Raw genomic sequence first — 24,021 nt, forward strand, 5'->3', positions numbered from 1 at the left:
TTTTCTTTTGATAAAAAACATTAAATGAATCAATTTTTTTTTTCAATGTTGAGAACTTGAGATTAATTTATGGTTAGTCGTAATGTGATAAGATAGCACCACTCTCTATATATGTACAGCTTAATTTGTAATTGTGTTTTCATCTTCACTTAATTGTAATATATTAAAATTAAAAATAACATTATTGTATGATAATCAACTGAAAGTTTATTTGATAATGATAATGGAAAATCTATTGAATCCTTGTGGGTATTTTTTTGGAGAGAAAAAGACATTATTCTTGCAAACATCTGACATTTATATTACGCGTTAATCTCATCATAAAAATAAATCATTTTATTAATTTTTTTCATATAAGCGGAGCTCTACGGAATATATACGTATGTGGCAAAGCGCAACTCAGTACAATAAAACACTTATCGTTCAACTATTAAATTGAATATTTGAATCATCACCGAGAAAAATGAGGAATTATTATTGATGATTTAAGAAAAAAGTAAACTAAGTGAATTATGTATGAAACTCGACACTCGAATAGTTGGTCGGATATCCATGTATACTAATCGAGTAAAAAAGTAGTCTTTTCGTTTTTCCATTAAACACTTTCGAAACTTTAGGTTTACGACCACTAACTGTTATAGTATAGTTTAATTGTCGTTGGTTTAAAGGTATAAAGTGTGGCTTTACAGAAAAGGCAAGGCCAGTTATTTTTGTCCTAAAGAGAAAAAGAAAAGCAGAGAGTTTAATAATGGAGATCATCATTAATGATACATCGTTTTCAGTTTGTTGGCACTTGGCATGCTCAACAACACCTTTTTGTTGAGTGTGTTTTGTATAAAATTATAATCGTAATTTAATTTCTTAAATATTTTCCATCAAAACTTTACTTAGCAATAAAATTTTGTGTTTAATTAGTAAAATGTTATCGTTATAGAGGTAACTCATGTCGATGTAGTTGCAAAAATGAGTGCGAAATTAAAATATTTCAAAAGTTACATGAATGTTACAAATTTAATTAAACGACGGTAGTATTTCTTTATATGGGTTAATCTGTATATATTAAAAAGACAATTTGATTGAAAATCAATTTCAAAATTGAATGATATTTTTGTGATTATAATAAAATTGAATATTTTTTGTTTTTGTTTTTTTTATCTTCTTGTTTTTCTATTTTATTTTTTCTAAAATTGTGAAATTAAGCTAATTATAAATTTGATATGTATATCAAATTAAAGGTCATGACACGAGCTTTAATTTGATATACTTTTTTATGTTAATATCTTTATATATATAAAAAGCAAAGTAAATGTAATTTAATTCAATTGCAAGGATATAATTGGAATTGGAGTGAAAATTTTATAAAGCAAAAAAAACTGCCAATCATTTCCACAAACTACAAAATCGTGCATTATCTCTCTTTTTATTTTTTAATGAAGTTTCTTTGTGTTTTTAAGACAACTATTTTTTTAACGAATTCAATTACTATATATATATATATATATAAACAAACTCAACAATCTTAACTTTTTCTTTTTTTTATTTCTTTGTCTTTTTGATATATGATATTTTGATTATTATATTATACATTTAGATTTATTTAGAATATAAAATTTATTAATATAAAAAAATAATATTACTATCAAAAGACTTAAAATTGCAAATTACAGTTTATTTTATGAAAAAAATTACAAAGTGACCGCATTGTAAAAGATTTATATAAATATTCTTTAAAATAAGAATAATTTAAATATATATGGTTTTTTTATATTTTTAATTATTATTTTGAATCTATGAATATTACAAGTTAAAATTTAAATATATAATCCATGTCCCTCACACATGTGGTATCTAATATATATATATATATATATATATATATATATAAAGAAATGTGTGGAAATAAATTTAATTTTAAAGATAAAATTGAAATTCAAAACAAAAATACATGATCCCCTACCATATATACATATTTTCAAATGAGACACTTTTTCGTGGACGAAAAGAATATTATTTATGTCAAAAAGGAAACCATAAAATTATCAAAGTGAAATAACGATGATTGTGTGTTAATCATTTAAATAATTTTTTTTAAAAAAATATGATATCAATTGTTATTATTTCGTAATTTTGATTTTAATTTTCAATATTTATTTCATCATCAAAGGGGTGAAAATTGAATTCATGATTAAATATCTAACAATTATTGAATCAAAAGTTATAAGAGATAAATAAAAGCATACATGCTTGAATTTGTTCAAAATTATTGTTACTTTTTTTAATATGATAACTCTTTTTTTTTTTCTATTAATGTATATATATATTTTTTTGTATTTGTACAATTATCTTTTATAAGTTTTAAATTGAATTTGGATATTTTTATGTGTCTATTAATATTTTAAAAATAATGTGTTGAGATATGGTCTGTTAAGGATCAATATGCTTAATAACAACTATTTTTATCCCTTAAATTGTGAAGATCTTTGATGGAATTATAGCTTCACTGAATAAATTTTTGGTCCAAAGTTAGACTCTCATATATTGAATTTAATTAAGCATTTTCACAACAAATTCATAATTTACATAGCGAATTCATAGACAACTTATTTTATACGATAAAGCTGATTTAATTTGTATAATTATATAAACCCCCTATATAAGTGATATTATACCTATATATAGACACATGTTATATTTTTTATATGAATTACTTAGGTTATATTAAAATATTAGATACTTTTGCAAATAAAAATGTGGTATAAAATTTAAATTTTATTAGTTTATATTAATATTATAAAGCATAAATAAGCACAACTTACGTGATGAGGATGAAATTGGGAAATTAAATATATTAAGCAAAAATACGAAACGTGAAGATAAAGCCGCAAAACTGAGGCTAAAGGAGAATCAGAATAAAAGTGAGAAGTGAAAGATTTATATTATGACTACAGAAATGCAAATTTTAAACACATGTCAACCAACGATTTGCACTTCTCAAATATTATTATATGGGCCTTGAAACCAGACTAATGGGCGTCAGTATTGTATTTCAATAATAGACTATAAATAGACCCCCTAAAATTAAATGTAAACGAGTCTTTTCATAAAAAGAAATCAAATAAACAAATGCTATCTTCTTTTCCACAATTTTTGCACACTCAATTTCTTTGTTTTTAGCTTTTAGCTCGATTTTCTTAATCTTTTCATAAATTTGCCATTGAATCTAATATTCAACACAATATTACGATAGTCTAAAATTATATTCACCGCGCATAGCGCGGGAGGTACACTAGTTGAATTTAAAATGTAAAAGGTATATTTATTTAAAGCTTATACTGAATGTAACATAAATGTAACGGAAATGGTTAAAGAATTACTTAGCTGTAGTCAATGACGTATCCAGAGGGGAGTTGTGGGGGCATTGGGCCCCACTGAAAATTTCAAAAAATATTAGGGGTATTTTAGTAATTTCATATTTAATATTAAATAAATACATAAATGTATTATTTTAGTAATAATCCCAATTTCTCTCTACGCAATCGTATGAGAGATATGCTATTGAAAGATTGTTTGATATCTTACATCGAAAAGGATGTAATAATTTGTAAATATTATTAAGGGTTAATTGCTTGTAAATCCATAACGTTTACACGAAATTGGTTTTTGCACCTAATTTTATTTTTCTGCTTTTAAATACATAACCTTTCGTTTTTTTGTCTCAAATTTGTCCCGTGACCGATTTTTTCTTAAGCCGACGCCGAAAATGCCATTGTGGCAGTAGAAATTGATGAGGTGGCACCCGAAATTGACACCTAATCACAATTTTTACATGTGGCAAAAATTTTTTTTTAAAAAAAAGAAAAAAAAAATCCAAATCATCATCTTCCCCAACCTAATTCACCTCTTCCCCCTTCCCCCCCACCCGTCGGCGCCGCCTGCTGCCATCGGCCGCCCCCTCCCCCATCCCCAGACCCATCGGCCCTCCCCCAAATCCCGTCTGCCCCTCCCTCATCCCCAACCCGCCGCCTCCCATGCTGCCACCATCGCCACCACCGCCCTCTCACTACTCAACCTCTCATGTTTTCCTCGTCTGAGATGAACTTGTGATTCTCGCAATTTCCACTTCTAAATTCCTCTAACCTTATGATAACATAATGAATCTGTGCCCCAATTTTTTTCCGCAAGTTCAAATGGATTCACTCTTGCAAATGGCTTCTTCCTCCAGTAATTCACAAGCTTCACACACCAAAACCAAAACTAGACTTCGATTTCAAGGCATACACGCGACTGAGCTTGGATCTGGAGAGCTCGATATTTGGAGAGCTAGATCTCTAACCCGCGGTCACCACCCGCCGACGCTGGCCCCCAACCTCCACCACACGTCGTCACCACCCCACACCGTTCTCACCGCATTCACAAGCACTAGACGGCGGTGCACAAAGGGCAACAATGGAGGCTGAGAACTGCTGCTGTCGGCCGAAATTAAGCAGGAGAGAGGGAGGTGGATTTTGGTATCTAGGGCTTTCGAGAGAGAGAAATAGATGGGGTTGAGGGAGAGAACGATGGTGGCGGCACTGCTGTTGCGATGGGGGAGGGGACGGCCGGCGTGTGGTGGCGGCGGGCGGTGCCGACGGGTGGGGGGAAGGGGGGAGAGGTGAATTAGGTTGGGGAAGATGATGATTTGGAATTTTTTTTTCTTGTTTTTTAAATTTTTTTGCTACATGTAAAAATTATGTTTAGGTGTCAATTCCGGGTGCCACCTCATCAATTCCGGCTGCCAAAGTGGCATTTTCGGCGCCGACTTAAGAAAAAACTGGTCACCGGACAAATTTTAGACAAAAAACGAAAGGTTAGGTATTTAAAAGTAGAAAAATAAAATTAGGTGGAAAAACCAATTCCGTGTAAACGTTATGGATTTATAGGAAATTACCCCTATTATTAATGAAACGATTATGTAGCGATTTCAAAACATGAAAAATAGAAGGGAAATGTTATGATTGTATGTTTTTATTTTTATTTTTATAATATTATGATGCAACTAATGCAAGAGTGTGATTTTAGTGATTTTGCTATTTATTTGGAGTCTTTTTATATTCTTTTTATGAATTTATAATATTATGATTATTACTCTCTCCGTCCCAACTAAGTTGATAAACTTTTTTTCAACACGATAATAAAATGAATAAGTGATTAGATGTTTCTTTGCATATATTTATTCTATATAAGAAAATTAACCAATTTAATTAGGACGGTTCAAAAATGAATATTGATCAAATTAATTGGGACGAAAAAAGTATTTGGTCCCCCTTGATTGAAAAGTCTGGCTATGTCACTGGCTGCGGTTAATTATGGCGAATATGTTAGTTAGTAAGTTAAGAGCTTGTGTTGTATAAAAGCGTGAATCACACCTTAATGAAATTGAGTTTTTCTTCCTATTCATCTCTCTGAACATATGCTCTATTGCTTATACTTTAACATGGTATCGAGCCATCTCTTCAGCATGATGCTTCATGCTTAAACCCATCTATATCTTCTCCACTCTTACGCAAATCATTTTTTTTTTTGCGATTTGTGATTCTCCATAGCTTCTTCATCCGCGACACCAACTCTCTCGTCAATTCACCTAATCAACGTCAAACTCGACAGATCTAACTACAATTTCTGGAAAACGCAAGTTCATGTTGTTGCGTGCACCTATAGATTCAAACATGTTCTTCTTCGCGATTATGCGTCGATGCAATTCCTTGAATCAACATCTACTCGTTCAACTCCAAATTTGGCATATTTGGCCTGGCTCTGCCGCGACCAATTCATCTTCAGCTGAATACTTGCCTCACTATCGCCTTCAATGATTGACTATATAGGCAGATGCACAACTTTTGTGCACCTATGGAAAGCGTTTGAAACACTTTTCCAGTCTCAATCCAAACTTCTTGTAGTGCAACTTCTTCTTCAACTTCAAACGATGAAGAAATGAGTCTCATCCATTTGATGATTAGTTCGCTACTAGTTTCCGAAGCATACTTCATCAGCTACTCAAATGAATCTTTGCTTAAAGATAATTGAAGATATTCTTCCAGGTATATTTCAAGGAATCAATCTCTACTCAGTTTTTTTAGTGTTTGGTATTCTTTACTTGGCAAAAAGAACACTTAAACCTGAGGTGAGCTACATGAATAAAACTTGGATGAAGTTTCCTAGGAATAGCAAAACATATTTGGATAGGTTGAAAATGTTTCTTGATTTTGTTGTCTCCAAAGAAAATAATGATGTAAATGGAATGATATTGTGCCTCTGTAGACATGTAAAAATTAGATATGCTTGCATTGGGAGGATGTAAAAGTCCACTTACAATGTATGGGATTTATCGATGGCTAATGGCTATACTCAATGGATAGCTCATGGTGAAACCTCTAATTTTGAAACTCCTACTTCATCTCATAATGAGCCAAATGATGAGGACATTATAGAAGAAATGTTTCATGGTGCATTTGGAATACCTTATGATGATAATGAAATGTATGATAGTGAGGATAATGAACCCAAGGAGCCAACATTGTAGCTAAATATTTATACAAATTAGTTGATGATTCTCAATAAGAATTGTGGTCCGCGGTGTAAGAAGTTTTCAAAACTTTCATTTTTGGTAAGATTGTATCATATCAAGTGTTTGGAAAAGATTTCAAATAAGATATTTACTATGTTATTGGAGCTATGCATTCCCAAAAGGTGTGAAATTACCTAGACCTAGTTATGAAGCAAGAAAAGTCTTCAAAGAATTAGGTATTGGTTATAAGAAATATGATGCGTGTCTAAATGATTGCACACTTTTTTAGGGTAAAGATGAAAGTAGAGTACAATGCGAGACATGTAACTGTAACAGATGGGTAGTTTCTAATGGAGATCCTACTGGTGCAAAAAGAAAGGTCCCACATAAGGTATTATGGCACTTTCCTCTTATAGGAAGATTACAACGTTTATTCATGTCTTTAAAAAGTGCATCTTCCATGAGATGACATGTTGAAAATCGTGCTAAAAATGGTAATATGAGGCATCCAACAGATTCTACAACATGGCAATACTTTGATTTTAAAAATTCAGAATTTGCTAAAGATCCTAGAAATGTAAGGTTGGGTTTGGTGTCTGATGGTTCTAATCCTTTTAAGAATATTAATGTTTCACACAGTATGTGGCCTGTAATATTGATATCTTACAATTTGCCTAATTGAATGTGCATGAAGCAACCTTATTTTATGATGTTATTGCTTATACCTGGTCCATCCTACCAAGGGAATAATATTGATGTGTATTTACAACCATTAGTGGAAGAATTAAAATATTTATGGGAAGTAGGTGTTGAAGCTTATGATGCATCATGGAAATAAAATTTCAAAATGCGGGCATTGTTATTGTGGACTATTAGTGATTTTCCAGGTTATGCAAATTTGTCAGGCTGGAGTACAAAAGGAAAGCTTGCTCGTCTTGTTTGCAACAAAAATTTTGATTCACTTTGGTTTAAAAATAGTCGCCAATTTCTAGAAAATGATCACGTTTTTTGAAAGAATTTTAAGTCATTTGATGGGAATAAAGAGGCTAGAGATCCACCTTCTAGATTGATAGGTTCAAGTATTTTAGGTGACTTAGAAGGTTTTGAAATGAAGTTTGGTAAACTTGTACCAAATAATCCAACTCTACCTTATAGTTGGTAAAAGAAGAGTATTTTATTTGACCTTCCTTATTGGAAAGATAATTTGTTGCCTCATAATCTTGATGTCATGCACATAACAAAGAATGTTTATGAGAGTATTTTAGGGACATTATTAAATATAGATGGAAAAAGTAAAGACATTTTGAACTCATGGCTTGACCTTCAAGCAATGGGTATCAAACAAGAGCTTCATGCTATTGAACTTGAAGGTGTTGCAAAGAAATTTTACTTGTCCTATTTTTGCTTTGTATTGGACAAGAAGGAGGAAGCAAAATTCTTAAAGACTTTGAAAACATTAAAAGTTTCAGATATTTTATTTTTTTAGGGTGAAACAAAGGATTATATTAAATCACGAAAAGCAATATCCGAAAGCCAAGACAGGAAGTCCGACTTTCAGATCATTACATCAGGAGACCTTGCGGCAAAACGCGCAAGACTATGAGCGGCACCATTGGCCTATCGTCGAACATGGCGAAAATCAAGAACACAAACCTCTTTAACATGTTGGAACGCATCGTAAAGATCATCACAGAGCGAGTCAAGCCCTCGAGTCTTCTAAAAAATGACATGGATGACGAGGATCGAATCCGAGTAAGCAAGCAGAGGAGTATAATCTTGCTCCATGTAAAAGTCAATGCCAAGGAGGAGCGCATGAAGTTCACCTATAAGTGTAGTTTTCGTTCGGCCCACTCTCCGAGCCACCACGGCTTTAATCGTGCCCAGATATTCTCGAATAATGAAGCCCACACCCATTGCTCCGCCTCCCTTATGGATAGACACGTCGACGTCAAGACGGAAAAGCCCTTGGCGCGGCGGGATCCACGTGTTATCCCTCTCATTTGGCAAAAAATGCCAGCTGACCTCCACCTGTGTGCGGGCCTCTTGGAAACTTTTGAGGAACAACTCACTTCCGTCAGTAAGATTAGGGGTGTCACCCATATCTCTCTTTCCATGTTTAACGTCGCAAAGGTATCTCCAAGCCCACTAGAGACAGACACCAAAAAGCTCAAAACTTTCTCTCCCATACTCATGAAAAATTAATCTACATAGATCTTCTAAGGTCAGCTGCCGATTCACACGAAGGATGGGCTACGACACAGAGGATTTCCACGCAGGTCGGATATTATCACAAAAGAGGAGGCGGTGCTCTGAAGTGCCCCATTCACGATGACACTAAGAGCAAGTCCCCCGAGTAGGGATATGGTGGCTGCAGAGGTTCCAGTCAGCTGCGAGGAAGTACTGAGTGCCTTAGTCAAAGAAAATTTATCTTAGGCGGCACATTAGAACACCAAACTGAGCTCCACCAAATCTTCGCATCACCAGACGTCGAGTGTGGATTGGGAGAGTAGAAACCCATGGCGCTAAGATATCTAGTTTTAACCGTGTATCTACCCTTTTCATCGTGGATCCAGTATCGAGAATCATCTCCTTGCCCGTGCGAAGTATCAATCGTCAAAATAGCCTGCCATTCGTGAGGAAGGAAAGAGCTTTTAAGCTTATGGATGTTCCAAGAGCCATCAGGAAGAAGAAGTTTCGCCACCCTACAGGTTAAGTCTATAACACCAATCCTCGCCGCCATTCCACTACCCGGTCCCGGAACCCACGCATCTTCAAAGGCTTTAATAGATAAGCCATTCCCAATCTTCCACCTAAGACCCGTCTGTAACAGCTCTCGACCCCAAAAAATTGAGCGCCGGGAGTAGGAGGCATTCGAGGAAATCTTAGCTACCATGATATCAACATTTCGGTAATACCGACCGTTAAGAACACGAGCCACAAGAGAATCCAGGAACTTTATGAGACGCCAAATCTATTTAGTAAGTAGCGCCTGATTAAATTTCTCCAAATTCCTAAAGCCCATTCCCCCCCTAGATTTTTGTTTGCAGAGAGTACGCCACTTAACCCAATGCATCTTTTTGCCTTGCTCATCCTCGCCCCACCAGAAGTTAGCACACACCTTCTCAATGTTGTGGCAGATTGCCCCTTGGGACTCTAAAACAACTCATGGTGTAGGTTGGCATAGCCTGGACAATAGACTTTATAAGAACTTCATTTCATCCTATAGAGAAGTGTCAATTTTTCCAAGCTCCGAACTTTTTACAAACCCGGTCCTGAAGATAATCAAATTGCAGCATCTTTTGTTTCATGATGCACGTCGGCAGACCGAGGTAGACCGCATGCCCATGGGTCTCACTAATCCCCAGAATGGAAACCACATCATCAATATCTCTGCGAGTGGTGCATGGGCTAAAGGAGACAGCTGACTTTTCCATGCCCACTGACTGGCTGGAGGCAGCAGAGTATAACTTTATAGCTTCATGCATGGCGCAGGCACCTTTCGCCTCAGCTCTAAAAAAGATAAGGTTGTCATCCGCGAAGAAAAGGTGAGAAATCTTGGGACACTCCCTCGCAACTTGAATACCCTGGAGTTTCATAGATCTTTCAAAGCCAGATTAGATGGAAGACAGTCCCTGCGCGCATATCACAAACAAAAAGGGTGAAATGGGGCATCCCTATCGAATGCCTCTAGAGGAAAAAAGCAGAACCAAACATTTTGCTGTTGATAATAAAGAAAAACTCGACTGTAGTGACACAGTCCATAATCACCTCCACAAGCGAATCCGGAAAGGCCATAACATTCAACATAGCTCTGATGAAACTCCACTCAACACGATCATAAGCTTTGCTCATGTCAAGCTTAGCCCTGTTTGCCATTTTTTTTATTCCTCAGCCAGTGCATACATTCGTACCCAACAAGAATGTTATCATAAATCATACGCCCCGGAACAAAAGCGCTCTGGCTGTCATCAATCACATTACCCAGAAGTTAACGTAGGTGATTCGCCACGGCTTTACTAACAACTTTATAGATGGTATTGCAAAGGCTGATGGGCCTGAAGTCACTAACTTTCTCCGGAGATTTCTTCTTGGGAATCAAGACAATAAGTGTCTTATTCCAATCTGTTATGCTATGACCTTCATTGGTATAAGAAGAGCTTCCCGAGTAAATGTCACCCCAATCTCACTCCAATACTTTTGAAAGAAAATGAGGAGAAAACCATCTGGGGCGGGGGCTTTATGTGGGTTCATTTGAAAGATAGCGCGACACACGTCTTCTTTAGTGAAAGGGGCAGCCAAGATGTCAATGGCGTGGGCATCGAATCTCCCGTGAACGAATTCAGTGACTTGGCCAATAGCATGTCGAGATGGAGAATTTGATCGAAAAAGCTCTTAAATGTAGAGTTGGACAATGTGTGCAATCTCTTTCTCTTTTTTTTTTAAAACACCAGTCGAGCCCATGAGTTTTTTGATATGATTTTTCCTCTTTCTCTCGGATGCGAAGGTTTGGAAATATTTAGTATTACAGTTGCCCAAACTAAGCCAATTGGCTTGGGAGCGCTGCTTCTAATGTATCTCTTCAGCCTCGGTGAGTCGCTCAATCTTCTCACTTAGCTCTTTAAGCTCAGCCGAGATGTCTTCGTTGCAGCAGCGGTTCAGAAGCAACACTCTCTTCTTGCATAGTTCCTCCAAAGACTTAGAAGGGTTCATAAAAACTGACTCGACCCATTCATAAAGGTATCTCTCGCAATGTTCCAAGCGGGTATGAATAGAAAGACCACCCCCTGATCTCCAAGTCATCAACATATCGGCTGTGAAGGAATCCTCCAGCATCCATTTCTGTTCTAAGTAGAAACATTTGTAGCCCCCGAAGGCAGGCCCCGCTGGCCCCCATCAGACTCTTCAATCCGGAGAAGCACCGCCCTGTGATCAGAACCATAAGTATCAACAATCTTAGCCTTACAGTCGCCAAGAGCTGTCATGGCCTGCTCATTGAGGAAGAAACGATCCAGCAGCTCGTGAATGGCTGCATTTTCCTAGCGCTGGTTATACCAAGAAAATTTAGCGTCAGCTTTAATGAGCCGAGTCCACAAAAATTAATAGCTAAACAAAAGTTATCCATTTGCGACCAAACACGCTTAGGACCACTTTTTTTCTCATTTTGGCAGAGTATCTCGTTGAAGTCGCCCCCAACAATCCAAGGCAATTGGTAATTACCCATATCCATAAGACGAGGGAGAAGGTCCCAAAAGTGGTGGCGCTTAGTTGAATCGGGATTCCCATGAAAACCAGTAAATCTCCATTGTAAATCATGAGGGAAAATAATACAATCAATATGGCCCACAAAGTAACCTTTAATGGCAATAGTAATCGAATTTTTCCAAAAAACATAAGACCCCCCGCTAGCACTAGAGGGGTTAACAACAAAATGACCAGTAAAATCCAGCAAATTCCTCCATCTATCGCACTTATTACAACCAACTTTCATTTTAGAAATAAACAAAATATCCGGGGCAAGGCCGGCAACCAACCAACGTAAGTTCTGGAATGCTCTCGGTTTGCCCAATCCTCGAGCATTCCAAATGACGCAAATCATGGCTCTTGGCGGGGCTGCTCGACAGCCACCTCCGTGTTTAAGCGAGGTAACTTGGGAATGAGAGCCTCAAAGCCCACTTCTTCTAGCTAGAAGGCTCACACTTCTCTTTTTGTTGGCGTTAGAGTTCACATTTTCCTTCATATTGCTTTCTTCAGCGAGATTGTGTGCCTTCCCTGTGCAATCAAAAACAATCTCCTTTTCACCTTCAAATCTGCCATTCATGTCCCTTCCGCCCCGACCTCTTCTGCCACCATGCCTCCCTCTCTCTAGCGGCTCATTTCTAGCTCGCCGCTTCCAGCTAGACACTTTATCCATCCCTATTTTGGCAGGCTTTGGTACGACTCCCTCCTTCATTTTTCTATTGTCTGTGTGTGTGCTCTCATCCATAATTTAGACCTCGATGGGGGCAGTAGATGAATTCTCGAAAGATTCTTTTTGCAAAGATGGGATCTGTTGGGGTTCACTGCTTTTGCCTGCCGGATCGCCGATCAGTTTCTTGGTCTAGGCTCCATAACCCAGAGGGAGGTGCTTAGGGGCAGAAACATCAGTCGTGTTGCGGGCGGATTCAGTAGAAGAGAAGTGATCCTTAGAGGGTTTGGTTCCCATCAACTGTCGTCGACGCACTTCGGTTGGGCATGAGGCATTCAACCACACTCCATACTTCAGTTGGTCCTCCTTGACCACACTCGAGTCAGAGCAGAAACGTGTCACATGGCCTATGCATCCACATTTAAAACAAAAATTTGACAGTTTCTCGTATAGTAATAAGATAATTACTCATTTCATTTCACCATCAGGAAGGATTCACACACATATTTTAAGTGAGTTATATAAGGGCCAACGAACCCTAACTCTCGCGAAACGCCCCATACACAATCCTCCAACTCCTATATCGATTTCCGCCACTTCCCCCCACTTGTTCTCCAATTTTCCTAACCACATTCGGGTGCATACAAGCCACCTGTCGATTATGGAACTGGATCCAACCTGTAAAGTCCACGAATCGCACTTCTGAGGGGCTTTGGAATCCCTCGAGTTCAGTAAAAAGTAGGAGGTCCTGGAAAAAGTGCCTAGGGCCCCCATTGAGGGCGTGAGTTCTATCAGAGAGGAGCTTGAAGTTCGCGATAAATAAGTTCGCACCAACGATCTCAATATCAATACTCTGTTGGGTTTGTAAAATACTCGGGAGAAGCGAGAGCAGTAACTCGCGATTCACTTGTTTCGGAGCGAAAACCTTTCCCACAAGGCAGAATTTAGAGTTGGCGCGAAGGTTTTCTGTCAGAGATGGGTTGAGGGCCACCGTTGCCTCATCTGCCTTCTCCGAAAGATTAAGTTTGTCCACTAATCGTTGAATATCTTCTGGATCCATGTTGCTCACGATTAGAACCAAGTTATCCCTAGCGAAGAGGGAAAGAAATCACCAGAGAAAACGATGAAGCGGCTGTTCGCACAGGAGCCCTAGGAGAAAACCCAAGAGCGGCTGACGAAAATGATTAAAAGTTCTTGATAGTTAAGCAACCAATATTTCAAGGTGTGTGAAGTTAAAGCCACCCAAACTTTTTAGTGTTAAATTTCATGACTATCATATTCTGATGCATCAACTTTTACCTTTATCTTTGAGAAAAATTCTTTCAAAGTCGGTACGTGTTCCTTTAAATAACTTGAGGAGATATTATAAAGAATTGTGCTCTAAAGTTTTAAAGCCTCAAGATTTATTTCGCATGGAAAGAAATATTGCTTTAATCTTATGTCAAATGGAAAAGGTGTATCCACCATCTTTCTTTGACATTATAGTGCACCTTATTGTGCCTTTAGCTAATGAAGCAAGATTAGATGATACTGCTCATTATCGTTGGATGTTTCCTATTGAAAGGTACCAAATGTGAAACTTTTTATTATCTAATTGTTTCTCTAATATAGAAAACTATGTTTACATAAGAGCTTCATTCTCATATATTCAATATTTTAGGTATTTGTGCACATTGAAATCTTATGTACGAAATAGAAGCCGACCAGAAGGATCCATTGCCGAAGAGTGTTTGGCTTTTTGGAAATGAGATTTAATCATATGAGCAGAATTGATGATGGTATTCATGTAGAAACATCGAAGTTAGATGTATTTTCAAATCGAGATCGTCATTTAGGGAAATGACATGTTGTATTATTAGTTGATGACATACTACGAAAAGCTCATCAATATATATGTGCTTTTCAATTGTTATCCAGTAAAGCAATTCATTGAGTAAGTAGTAATATTTAATCCTTATAATAGATGTAATATTAATGAATTTTAATCATTCATATTCAAGGAACACTATGAGGTGGTGAATAAAGAACATCCTCGTTTTACAAAGCATGAAATTGAACGAATCCATGTTGACCAGTTTGAGTCATGAAATAATGATCATATATTCATATATACACATGAAATAACGATCATATATACACATGAAATAACGAGGTTAAGGTTTACCAATATGTAATTAAAATTAAGTTTAACCATTAATTAAGATTTATAATCACTTTTTTGAATTAAGTAAATTAAAAATAATAATAAAAGAAGAGGTTATACAATATTACGGACCAAAAAATATAATTTGCTATATTTTATAACAAATTTAAGAGAGATTGAAAAATGGCTGTGTGTATAAATTTGAGAGAGGGATGGTGTAAGCAATTTATATAATGAGGCAATATGGTAAGGTAAAGTCAATAATTCCATTCATTTCCAACAAAGTAAACAAGTGTATATGATAAGTGTAGTATAATTTATCCACTCATTTCCAACAAAGTAAACACATGATAAAAAGGGAGGAAAAAAAGGGATTATGGCAAAAAAATACACGAACTTTAAAAAAGTTGTAATTTTCACCTGAACTTTCAATTAAGCCAAAAAATACATGAATTTATATTTTTATTGCAATTTTCACCTGAGTTTGACTTTCGACGAAAATTAGAGCTTAGTTGGCAGTCGGAAGTTCACCTGATGTTGGTCTAACTTCTGATAATGAGGAGTATTTAGAGCTCGTAGGTCTAACAAGGCAAAAATTAATACATTTGGCTTAAATTCGACTGTCAATTAAGCTTTTAATTTCAATGAAAGTCAAACTTAGGTAACAATTGCAACAAAAATATAAATTCATGTATTTTGTGGCTTAATTGAAAGTTTAGGTGAAAGTTGCAACTTTTTTAAAGTTCGTGTATTTTTTTGCCATAACCCTGAAAAAAAATATTTTCTCATCTTTTTTTATCCATCCCTTTTCAATAAAAAAATTTATAACCAAAACAAACGCACCCTAAGTATAAAAACTCTAACTAGAGCCCAATACTTCATTATCAAGGCGAGATCAGCCCTAAACATAAAGATATATAGGGAGGGTCTTTAGGAGACTTAGGGCACGTTTGATAGTATTGTGTAGAAATGAAGATATTAGTAGATAGAGATAATTTAATCTCTATTTGATAAGTTTAATTATTTTATCCTTTGTTTGATAGTACAAGTTAAGTAATATAGGTATAACTTAATTTGGGTGTTTGATGTATAGCAATATAATTTTTCATGCGTAGAAAAGAGTAGGTATAACACTTGAAATTACCATATTAGCCTCTACTATTTAAAAGAATGAATGCAATGTCCTTCACATATTTGGGGAGAGAGCAGCCAAAAATGCCGCCAATTTGTTGAAATCAGGGCGGCAAATATCGAATGCGCCCTACAAATTCAGCACGCGGGAGTGTTTTCCACCACGATTCATTTTCTCTCATCCTTTTTGGCATCTACATTATCATCCCTGTGTAATCGTCTGAAGTTTTGTCGCTAAATCATTGCGTGCCCGAACCCTTCACCAGAACATAACTTCAAACACCATGAGCACCTCCCAGCAAGGTGAATTCTCTTGTTATTGTTAATTGATTTTCGCTTTCCAACAATAATTTTCTTTGCTCGTCCATTGATTCTTCGCTCAATTAACTCACTACTACAATTTAAGGCCATTGACTTCGATTTCATGTTTGTTGTTTAGATATGTCTTTAGATTTTAATATTCATGAATCATATATGACCGTAATATGTTGTGGTTACTTCGAATCAAATGTTCTTAATAATCGTGGCTTATTGAATCAAAATTCCAGTCTGTTTAAGCGAGTTACGAAATTTGTGAGAAGGTAGCAGGAGATGCTGATGTGAGCCATGAATTCTATTTATTATTTTGATGCTACATTGATGGTTAGGTAATTAATCTGTGTTTTTTTATGAACAATCAGACACTGCAAGCAACGAAATGGCACAGGGCAAGGGCAACAAATCCGATAAGACTCGACGTAGTTGGTCGATGCGAGAAGAGGAGGTGCTACTTGGGGCAATGAAGGAGCTTGTGGTGCAGGGTTGGAAGTCGGATAACGGCTTCAGAGTTGGGTATCTAGGAAAGTTGGAAGAGTCGGTAAAGCATGTGTTACCAGGGACGGATCTCAAAGGTATACCGCACATCCATTCGAGAATTTCAACGTGGAAAAAGAACTATAATTCTCTGGTACTTATTTTGGGGAAGACTGGTGTGGGTTTCAATGTCGACGGTAGGCACATGATAGACTGTGATGCAGAGCTTTGGGCTGAGATCCTAAAGGTAGTTCAACTTTGCGCAGATTTTTTTTAGTTACCTTGACGGTGTATTTGGTTTTTCTAATTAATTTGTATGGTGATTCACTTACCGTGTCCATGTGTGTAGGTTGACCCCAACGCACGCAAGATGAATACTAAGAGTTGGCCCCATTTGGAAGCATGGAAGGAGATATTCGGAAAGGATCGTGCTACTGGTTTGGCAGCGGAAGATGCCGCGGATGCAGTTAACGAAATGCAGCACGGGGATGAAGTTGACAATGATGGAATGCAGGGCGATTACCATGCACAATTTGATACAGATGCATATAATGAGGAAGCAGATGACAGTGTGTGCCAACCTACCAAAGTAGGATGTGCTCCAAGAGCTTCTAGCAAGAAACGTAAGGCTGACCACGCGTACGATGTTCTTTGCCAAGTCATAGAATCAATGAGCAAGACTGCCAATGAAAAGATGGACACGATGGCATCGCGAGTTGGGTATGAGCAGGACTTAAGTGCTGCTAGGAAAGAAATCTTCACTCAATTGAGCAACATGCCCACTTTAACCATGGATGACAGATTTGAGGCATACGAAATCCTGGCAGGTGACAAGCAGGCACTTGAATTGTTTATGGCACTTCCTCATGATGCAAAGCCACCATATGTCGTGCGTATACTCATGAAGAAGCAACTCTAGGTTAGATATATATGCATGTGCTATTTTGGTCTTATTCTGTGAATCTTATGGATGCTTTATTTTGTATTAAATGATGGTTTCTGTAAATAGTATACGGAGGAGCAAATGGTTGATATTAATGTATGCTTCTCTGTTAATTCTTTTTTGTATAGATATTGAAAACGAATTAGTAGATGCCTATATATAAATATGTTTTGCAATCTGTGTTGGGTTTTATATGTGTATGGATTTCCCAATGTTTGAAACTCCATTTCATATGTTCTCTGTGTACCCAAAATTGGTTGAAAACTAAAGTGATTTGTTGGCGATTTCCTGATCTCCTTGAGTACATGGATTTGGTTTTGTCTAATTTATTCATCACAGCATCATTCTGTCAATATTAATGCACCAAAATTCGCATTTCATAATAATTGAACTCCATCTTAACTATTATAATGAAGCACTTGCTGGTACAAAACGAAAAAAGATGAGATAGTTCAAGCAAGTTGTTACAGGAGATGTGCCTAATGGTTGAAAACTATTTCATGCTTGCAAAATATTTAGATATAATAAAACATCATGAGATATGGTCAACACAACCTTCCTTACAAGAGTTGGATTTTGGCTTCATGGGAAATGCATTTTGGCTGCCGATGGCCTGCCACTCGACTCCCCGGTGTCATCGAAAACAAGATTTCGGGCTGTTGGGGGTTTCACCACAGGATATTTCACCTCTTCCTCGGAGATGGAAATGTTTTTGTTAGTTGTCGATTCCGCAAACCCATCGGTGGAGTCTCCTATTATGATCTCAGTGGGGGATGCTTCCTTCTTCGTGGTGTCGTACCCGAAAAGTAGGCAGAGCTTGGACCACAGAGGATCTCCATTCTCGTAGTAGGCTCTAGCAAAGTCATCATCCTTGAGTTGGGGATGAATGATGGAAAAAAAAGGTGCAATAAACTTTTCAGCCCATATAAGCTATGAATCTAGGAATCCACAGACATATTTTATGAGGTTGTATTATGTAGAATATGAGCCCATATTACATACCTAAAAGATTATCTTCCAAACCTTGTCATCGGCAGTAACTCGATTATTAAGCTTATCCCACTTCGTCTCTACCCGAAATGCAAGCTTCTTGAAGCAATTGTAGCGCTTCTTCAGGAAATTGACGCGATCAAGTACGTCGTTGTAGGTGACGTTGGCTCCGATTTCTTTGTTCAATGCCTCCATTGCACATATGTAAGCATGCGGCGAATTGGCGGGATGCACTGGCTTACATTCCTCCTCACACTCAACCATTCGCCTGATCAAGTACGAATCGAGAGCAATGTTCCATATCCCATTATAAAGAAACCACTCCTGTGAAGGTTCTCCGAATGATTTCATTTTTTGCCTTTTTTGTGACGGAAGTGGCAAGAGATTATGGAATTTGTGCTCTTCACTTGAAGGGGGAGATTAGCATATATAATGATATTATCTCTGACCGAAAATATATAAAAATTGAAGATTGCGGTACAAAAATTAAGAATGGGCAGTTGGGGGTTGAAAAAAAAAATAATGTTTTTTGACATAGTTCTTTCAAGTGAAAGACTCCTGGCGCAGCCATTTTGAGCCTTAAAATGGGTTCATGCGCCTTGATCTATTTATGGCTACCTGCAAAATAAAATCATTTCAAGTAATGAATATGTGCCAACTACTAGAAGGTCAAATCGTGAGAAGCACAATTTATAGGAAGGGAAATATGTTAATTTATTGGCAGAAAATAAAATTTAAAAATAACAGTGGGAAAAAATTCATTGAAATGGCATTCATATGGTACACTATAATTAATTTCATATGAAGGTCAAGTAAATATAATTGCATGCAAATAATAAGATCACAATTGCATGAATCCATAGAAAATACTGAAAAAAAATTGGCTGCAAGAATTGAAAAGCCACTCAAGTCTTTCCACCTTCCCGGAGATGATGGTGGATATACATCAAATCAATGTAGGCTAATCACATTTATGGATATAAAACACCCCAACACCCCCTTTTATGCATTTACCCTTCCCCAATTTCTCTCGCACAACCAAACTTTCCAACCACAAATAGATTCCCTAGGTGAGATCGACGCTCAATCTCTGTATATCTATGATGACCAGTGGACTGCCAAGCGTGACAATTTCTTGCTGGAGGCGTTGATCGCGAATAAGGATGAATGCAGCCCTCTCCCGCCGCACAAATCTGTGCACAAAAAGCTCTGCACACTCGACGCTTTCAACCGCATCTTCAACACTACCTTTGGGCTCATCGATCTTGAAGATCGACTCGCGTTCCTAGAAGGTCGCCACAGGACCTTCAGGCGCATGACCAATGTGAAGGGTGCATACTGGGATGTCGAAAGGAACGTGGTTGTTGCAGCAGACGTGGTTTGGAAGAAAATAATCAAGGTAAGCAAATATTATACAAGATTTGGATCATGGATTAAGTTGATATTTGTACATTTGCTGATTTTGTTTCATATTTGTAGGATGATGAGTTCGCCGAAGCCTTTTTCTGGAAAGGAGAACCCGAGTGGCACAATCTGAGCCTCCTCTTCGATGCACAGAGTGTAAAATCGGAGTCATCGCGTAGCCGCAATGTAATCATCATCAGTGATGATTCGTCTGCGAAGCCTATAAAGAACAGGATGCAGCCATCCGAAGCAGAGGTGACATCCCCCCCTTCGTCGCTCCCCCGCTTAGCGGGCCGCATACCCTAGCACGACGACAGTTTGGTGATGGGAAAACCGGTGGAGCTAGTAACTGGCCATCAATCGAGCGACGACTGCAATTCCCGGTGCCAAATGTTGTTGATCGTGAGCCGATGGATATCGATGACGATGATAGCGATGACTCCGGTGATGTCACATCCCCTGCCGTTTGTGAGGCTTCCTGTGCTTCGTCGTAGGCTCCTTGGCCTTAAAGCTTGGTGAATGTTTGCTTAGGTTGTTGCTTCTTTTGCTGTTTATATGACTATTTCCCTTATGACTCAATGTTTTCTGTTTTAGATATTCCCCCCTGTCTCTGAAAATCTAGGTGAATCCGTGGGGGATATGTAATTAAATTTTGGAATGTCTGCAATCTATATAATTGCAGATATCTATGAAATCTATCATATCTATGAAATATATGAAATCTACTATATCTATGAAATCTATATAATTGCATATATCTATGAAAACTATTATATGAAATCTATGAATTCTATGTGATTGTGATCTATGAAATCTACATGGATTTGAGATAGAAAACATGATACTATGAAATTTTTTTGTTGGTTGAAATTCTATGAGATCTATTTTTTAATTCTATGAAATATATGAGATCTATGAGATATATTTTTTGTTGAAAACTATTATATGAAATTCTATGAGATCTGAGTTTTTTGTTGGTTGAAAACTATTGTTTGTTGGTTGAAAACTATTATATGAAATTCTATGAGATCTGAGTTTTTTGTTGGTTGAAAACTATTGTTTGTTGGTTGAAAACTATTATATGAAATTCTATGAGATCTATTTTTTGTTGGTTGAAATTCTATGAAATCTATGAGATCTATTTTTTAATTCTATATATGAGATCTATAAATTCTATATATATGAAATCTATTTTTTTAATTATATGAAAAAGATACAATTATATATATGTCTATAGCATAAAAGGATACAATTATATATGAGAAAATCGAAAAACATAAGAAAAGAAAAGTAAAGAATATGAAAAGAAAAACTTAAATGAAATAAATAAAAAAAATATATAACGAAAATAAAATAGAATCAATCGAATGAAATAAGATCATTTAAGAAAAATAAGTAGAGAGATGAGATAGAAAACAAATGTAAACATATCTTATTATGGCGAAAAAAATAGTCGTTGAACTCCTCTTTTATATAATATATAGACAACCATTTTATATAATAATTTTTCACAAAAGAGGATTTAAAATCTAACAACATGATTAATAATCCATAAATGCAAAATCCTAAACAAGAGTGTCCAACATAATGGGAGCAACCTATCTACTACACACAATTTTCCACAAATGTTCTTAATCCAAATTCATAACAGCCTAACTTATATCAACAACTTCCCAATTAGAGCCCCACAAACGAGCGTGAGAATCAACACATAGAAAAGAGGAACTTGGACATCATCCCTGGGGCCAACTCTAACGTGAGTGTTGGATCTCGGCTGCGGAGAATCTACAACTCCGGGGCTGGACGCGTGCTCCTCGTCCAGTGGTTGGTAAGTACTTGCTGAACAACAGCTTGTAATCGGGACTGTTCCTGGGAAACCACAATGGTATTCGTCGTACCAAAAAAAGCCTCCTACGTGACCCTTCCTTGTAGGGCATTTATAGTACCACCTTCCTGGGTTTTGAGTCTTCGGGCCGGCACACATTAGCAACATCCGTCCGCGCCTACAACTATAGTCCGGCGCAGGATGCCTGTCCATATATCTGAAACCAAAACAATTTTGATGCCCATCAGTATAATATTAAAGCACAATGACACGATGAAGCATATTCTACCGTAAAGCATACACAACAAACTATTCATATCCCCTGTTGAAGTTCTTTCTATATTACTGACAAGCACCAACAGACAAGCACCAATGATATCTAACAAGCAGCTCATTATCCAAGCATATAAACAGAAAACCCATTATATTGAAAGCCTCACATATCCAGCAATCAGCATACACAACTTCTAATAAGGTCAATAGCAAATGTGTACAACCCAAACAACAAGGCAAGGTTCAGTCTAAAATATGCATGGAGGAAGCAGTTCAAATGTTGTTCGCATAATTGTTCCACATGGATTGTGAAATTGCATCTCGCTCTGCATTCCAGGCCGGAGAGGACTCGATTACATCGATGAAATTGCCCTCAATCTCAGCATCATTCTGCTAATTTGTGGCTGCGTTGTCAAACTCGTGTTCAATTGGGTCGTCGGGCATTTTCGCACGGATGAAATTATTAAGAATGAAACAAGCCATGATAAGCCGTACCTGAGTCTTCACGGGATAAAAGGTTGCACTTCTCAATATCCCCCAACGCATTTTCATGATTCCAAAGGCACGTTCAATGACGTTTCGTGCCTTCGAATGCCGTAGGTTGAATAACTCCATTGCATTCTGCGGTCGGGCTGTGTTCGGTCCCCATTCTTTAAGATGGTATCGTACACCCTTGTACAGAGTTAAAAACCCATCGCTGTTGGCGTACCCATTGTCTGCTAGATAATAGTTTCCTGTTTCATTACCAATTCATGCTCTGTCAGAATCAGCTGCAATTAATTTCCAAAGTACATAGAAGTTGTGTGATAACAAAGAGTAATACCTTTAGGCACTCTCAGCCCATTAACTCGTACGAGGGCATCGCGCAATATTCTCGAATCAGCTGCCGAACCCTCCCAACCAGGCAAAGCGTAGACGAACTTCATATTACGATCACAAACAGCGAGTGTGTTAGTAGAAATCTGCCCTTTCCGTGTCCGGTACCTAGGCTTGTCAGCATTGCTCACCATGACGTTTATATACGAGCCATCAAGAGCACCCAAACAGCCCTACGTAGTAGAATTAACATAACTCTCAAGGCATTTGAAACTTAAGATGAGTAGGCAGAATAATTGAACCTAAAATATGAAGAAAAGTATGAAAATGAGTTACCTTGAACCATCGCCATCTGCTATCCGCACAATCGTCTGGAACGGGAACGGGTTTGATGAATAAAACTTCGTGCAATTTGATAACTGCTTTCAGCACGAGATGCACGAATCTTGACACAGTTTGACCAGACCGGATGAAATCGAACCTAACAACCCTATTTTTTTGTGGTGTGCTAGAATGGATAAAAACATTGCCACTTGCTCTTCGACCTTAATGTACCTTCCATCCGTTAACCCCCCTAACTCACGTAGCAAAGTACATAGACGACCGAATGTGTTGCGGTCCATACGTAAGTTCGACAGACAATCGACATCACTAACACCCACAAGCCTATTCATATGCATGGTTTGAGCAGGAATACGTTCAATAATACCAAAAGCAGGCAGGTCGGAACCCCTCTTTCGTTTGCGTGACGCTATCCTAACCATAATGTGGTAAGCTACCAATAATAAAACCAACTTTTGTCAGAGAAGTTGCTCTTCCATCAACAAGTATATACACAGGGTTTCAACGTCGTCTGTCGGTATTATGATTCACTACAAACAAACGCAGAACACGAGTCTGCAAACGAATGACAACTTTTACCCCAAAGCAATACAGACGAATAACGTGTAATTCAAACTGAAGACAGTTCATATACTCTGCATGTGCCATGAACTCCGCATTCAAAAACTACCAACAAATTTCTCATAATTGGGTAATTTCCCAAATGGCAAACTTCAGGAGCATACAAATTCAAATCACACATAGTTCTTCAATCACCAAAAAAACTGACACGATATTTGTTAATACTCAAAGACACACTTGGAAATAACAGCAATTCATTGTTAACAATATTCTGCCGATCACAATTGCATACCACATTCATATATAAAATTATCGCAGCCAGACACCTCATAGACTAACGACATAAGAATCA

At 37.2% G+C, this 24,021-nt stretch overlaps 2 protein-coding genes across 3 annotated transcripts in view; one reads left to right on the top strand and one right to left on the bottom strand.

The window, feature by feature from the left end:
• Window positions 1-24,021, bottom strand: part of LOC130987205 (uncharacterized) — a 698,101-nt gene that overhangs the window by 224,351 nt on the left and 449,729 nt on the right. The gene's annotated exons all lie outside the window — the stretch shown is intronic.
• Window positions 15,843-17,456, top strand: LOC130987196 (uncharacterized). Its single transcript, XM_057910844.1, has 3 exons — window positions 15,843-16,026; window positions 16,404-16,762; window positions 16,865-17,456. Exons 1-3 carry the CDS (start codon window positions 16,008-16,010, stop codon window positions 17,432-17,434), a joined length of 948 nt encoding a protein of 315 aa, XP_057766827.1. The 5' UTR covers window positions 15,843-16,007; the 3' UTR covers window positions 17,435-17,456.

Source organism: Salvia miltiorrhiza, chromosome 5, assembly GCF_028751815.1.
Source record: "Salvia miltiorrhiza cultivar Shanhuang (shh) chromosome 5, IMPLAD_Smil_shh, whole genome shotgun sequence".
Lineage (NCBI taxonomy): Eukaryota > Viridiplantae > Streptophyta > Magnoliopsida > Lamiales > Lamiaceae > Salvia > Salvia miltiorrhiza.

Bases quoted from the DNA above. Each gene is read 5' to 3' on its own strand.
- LOC130987196 (XM_057910844.1), top strand. The intron at 16,763-16,864 runs GTAGTTCAACTT...CCATGTGTGTAG, and splicing joins TTTGGGCTGAGATCCTAAAG to GTTGACCCCAACGCACGCAA.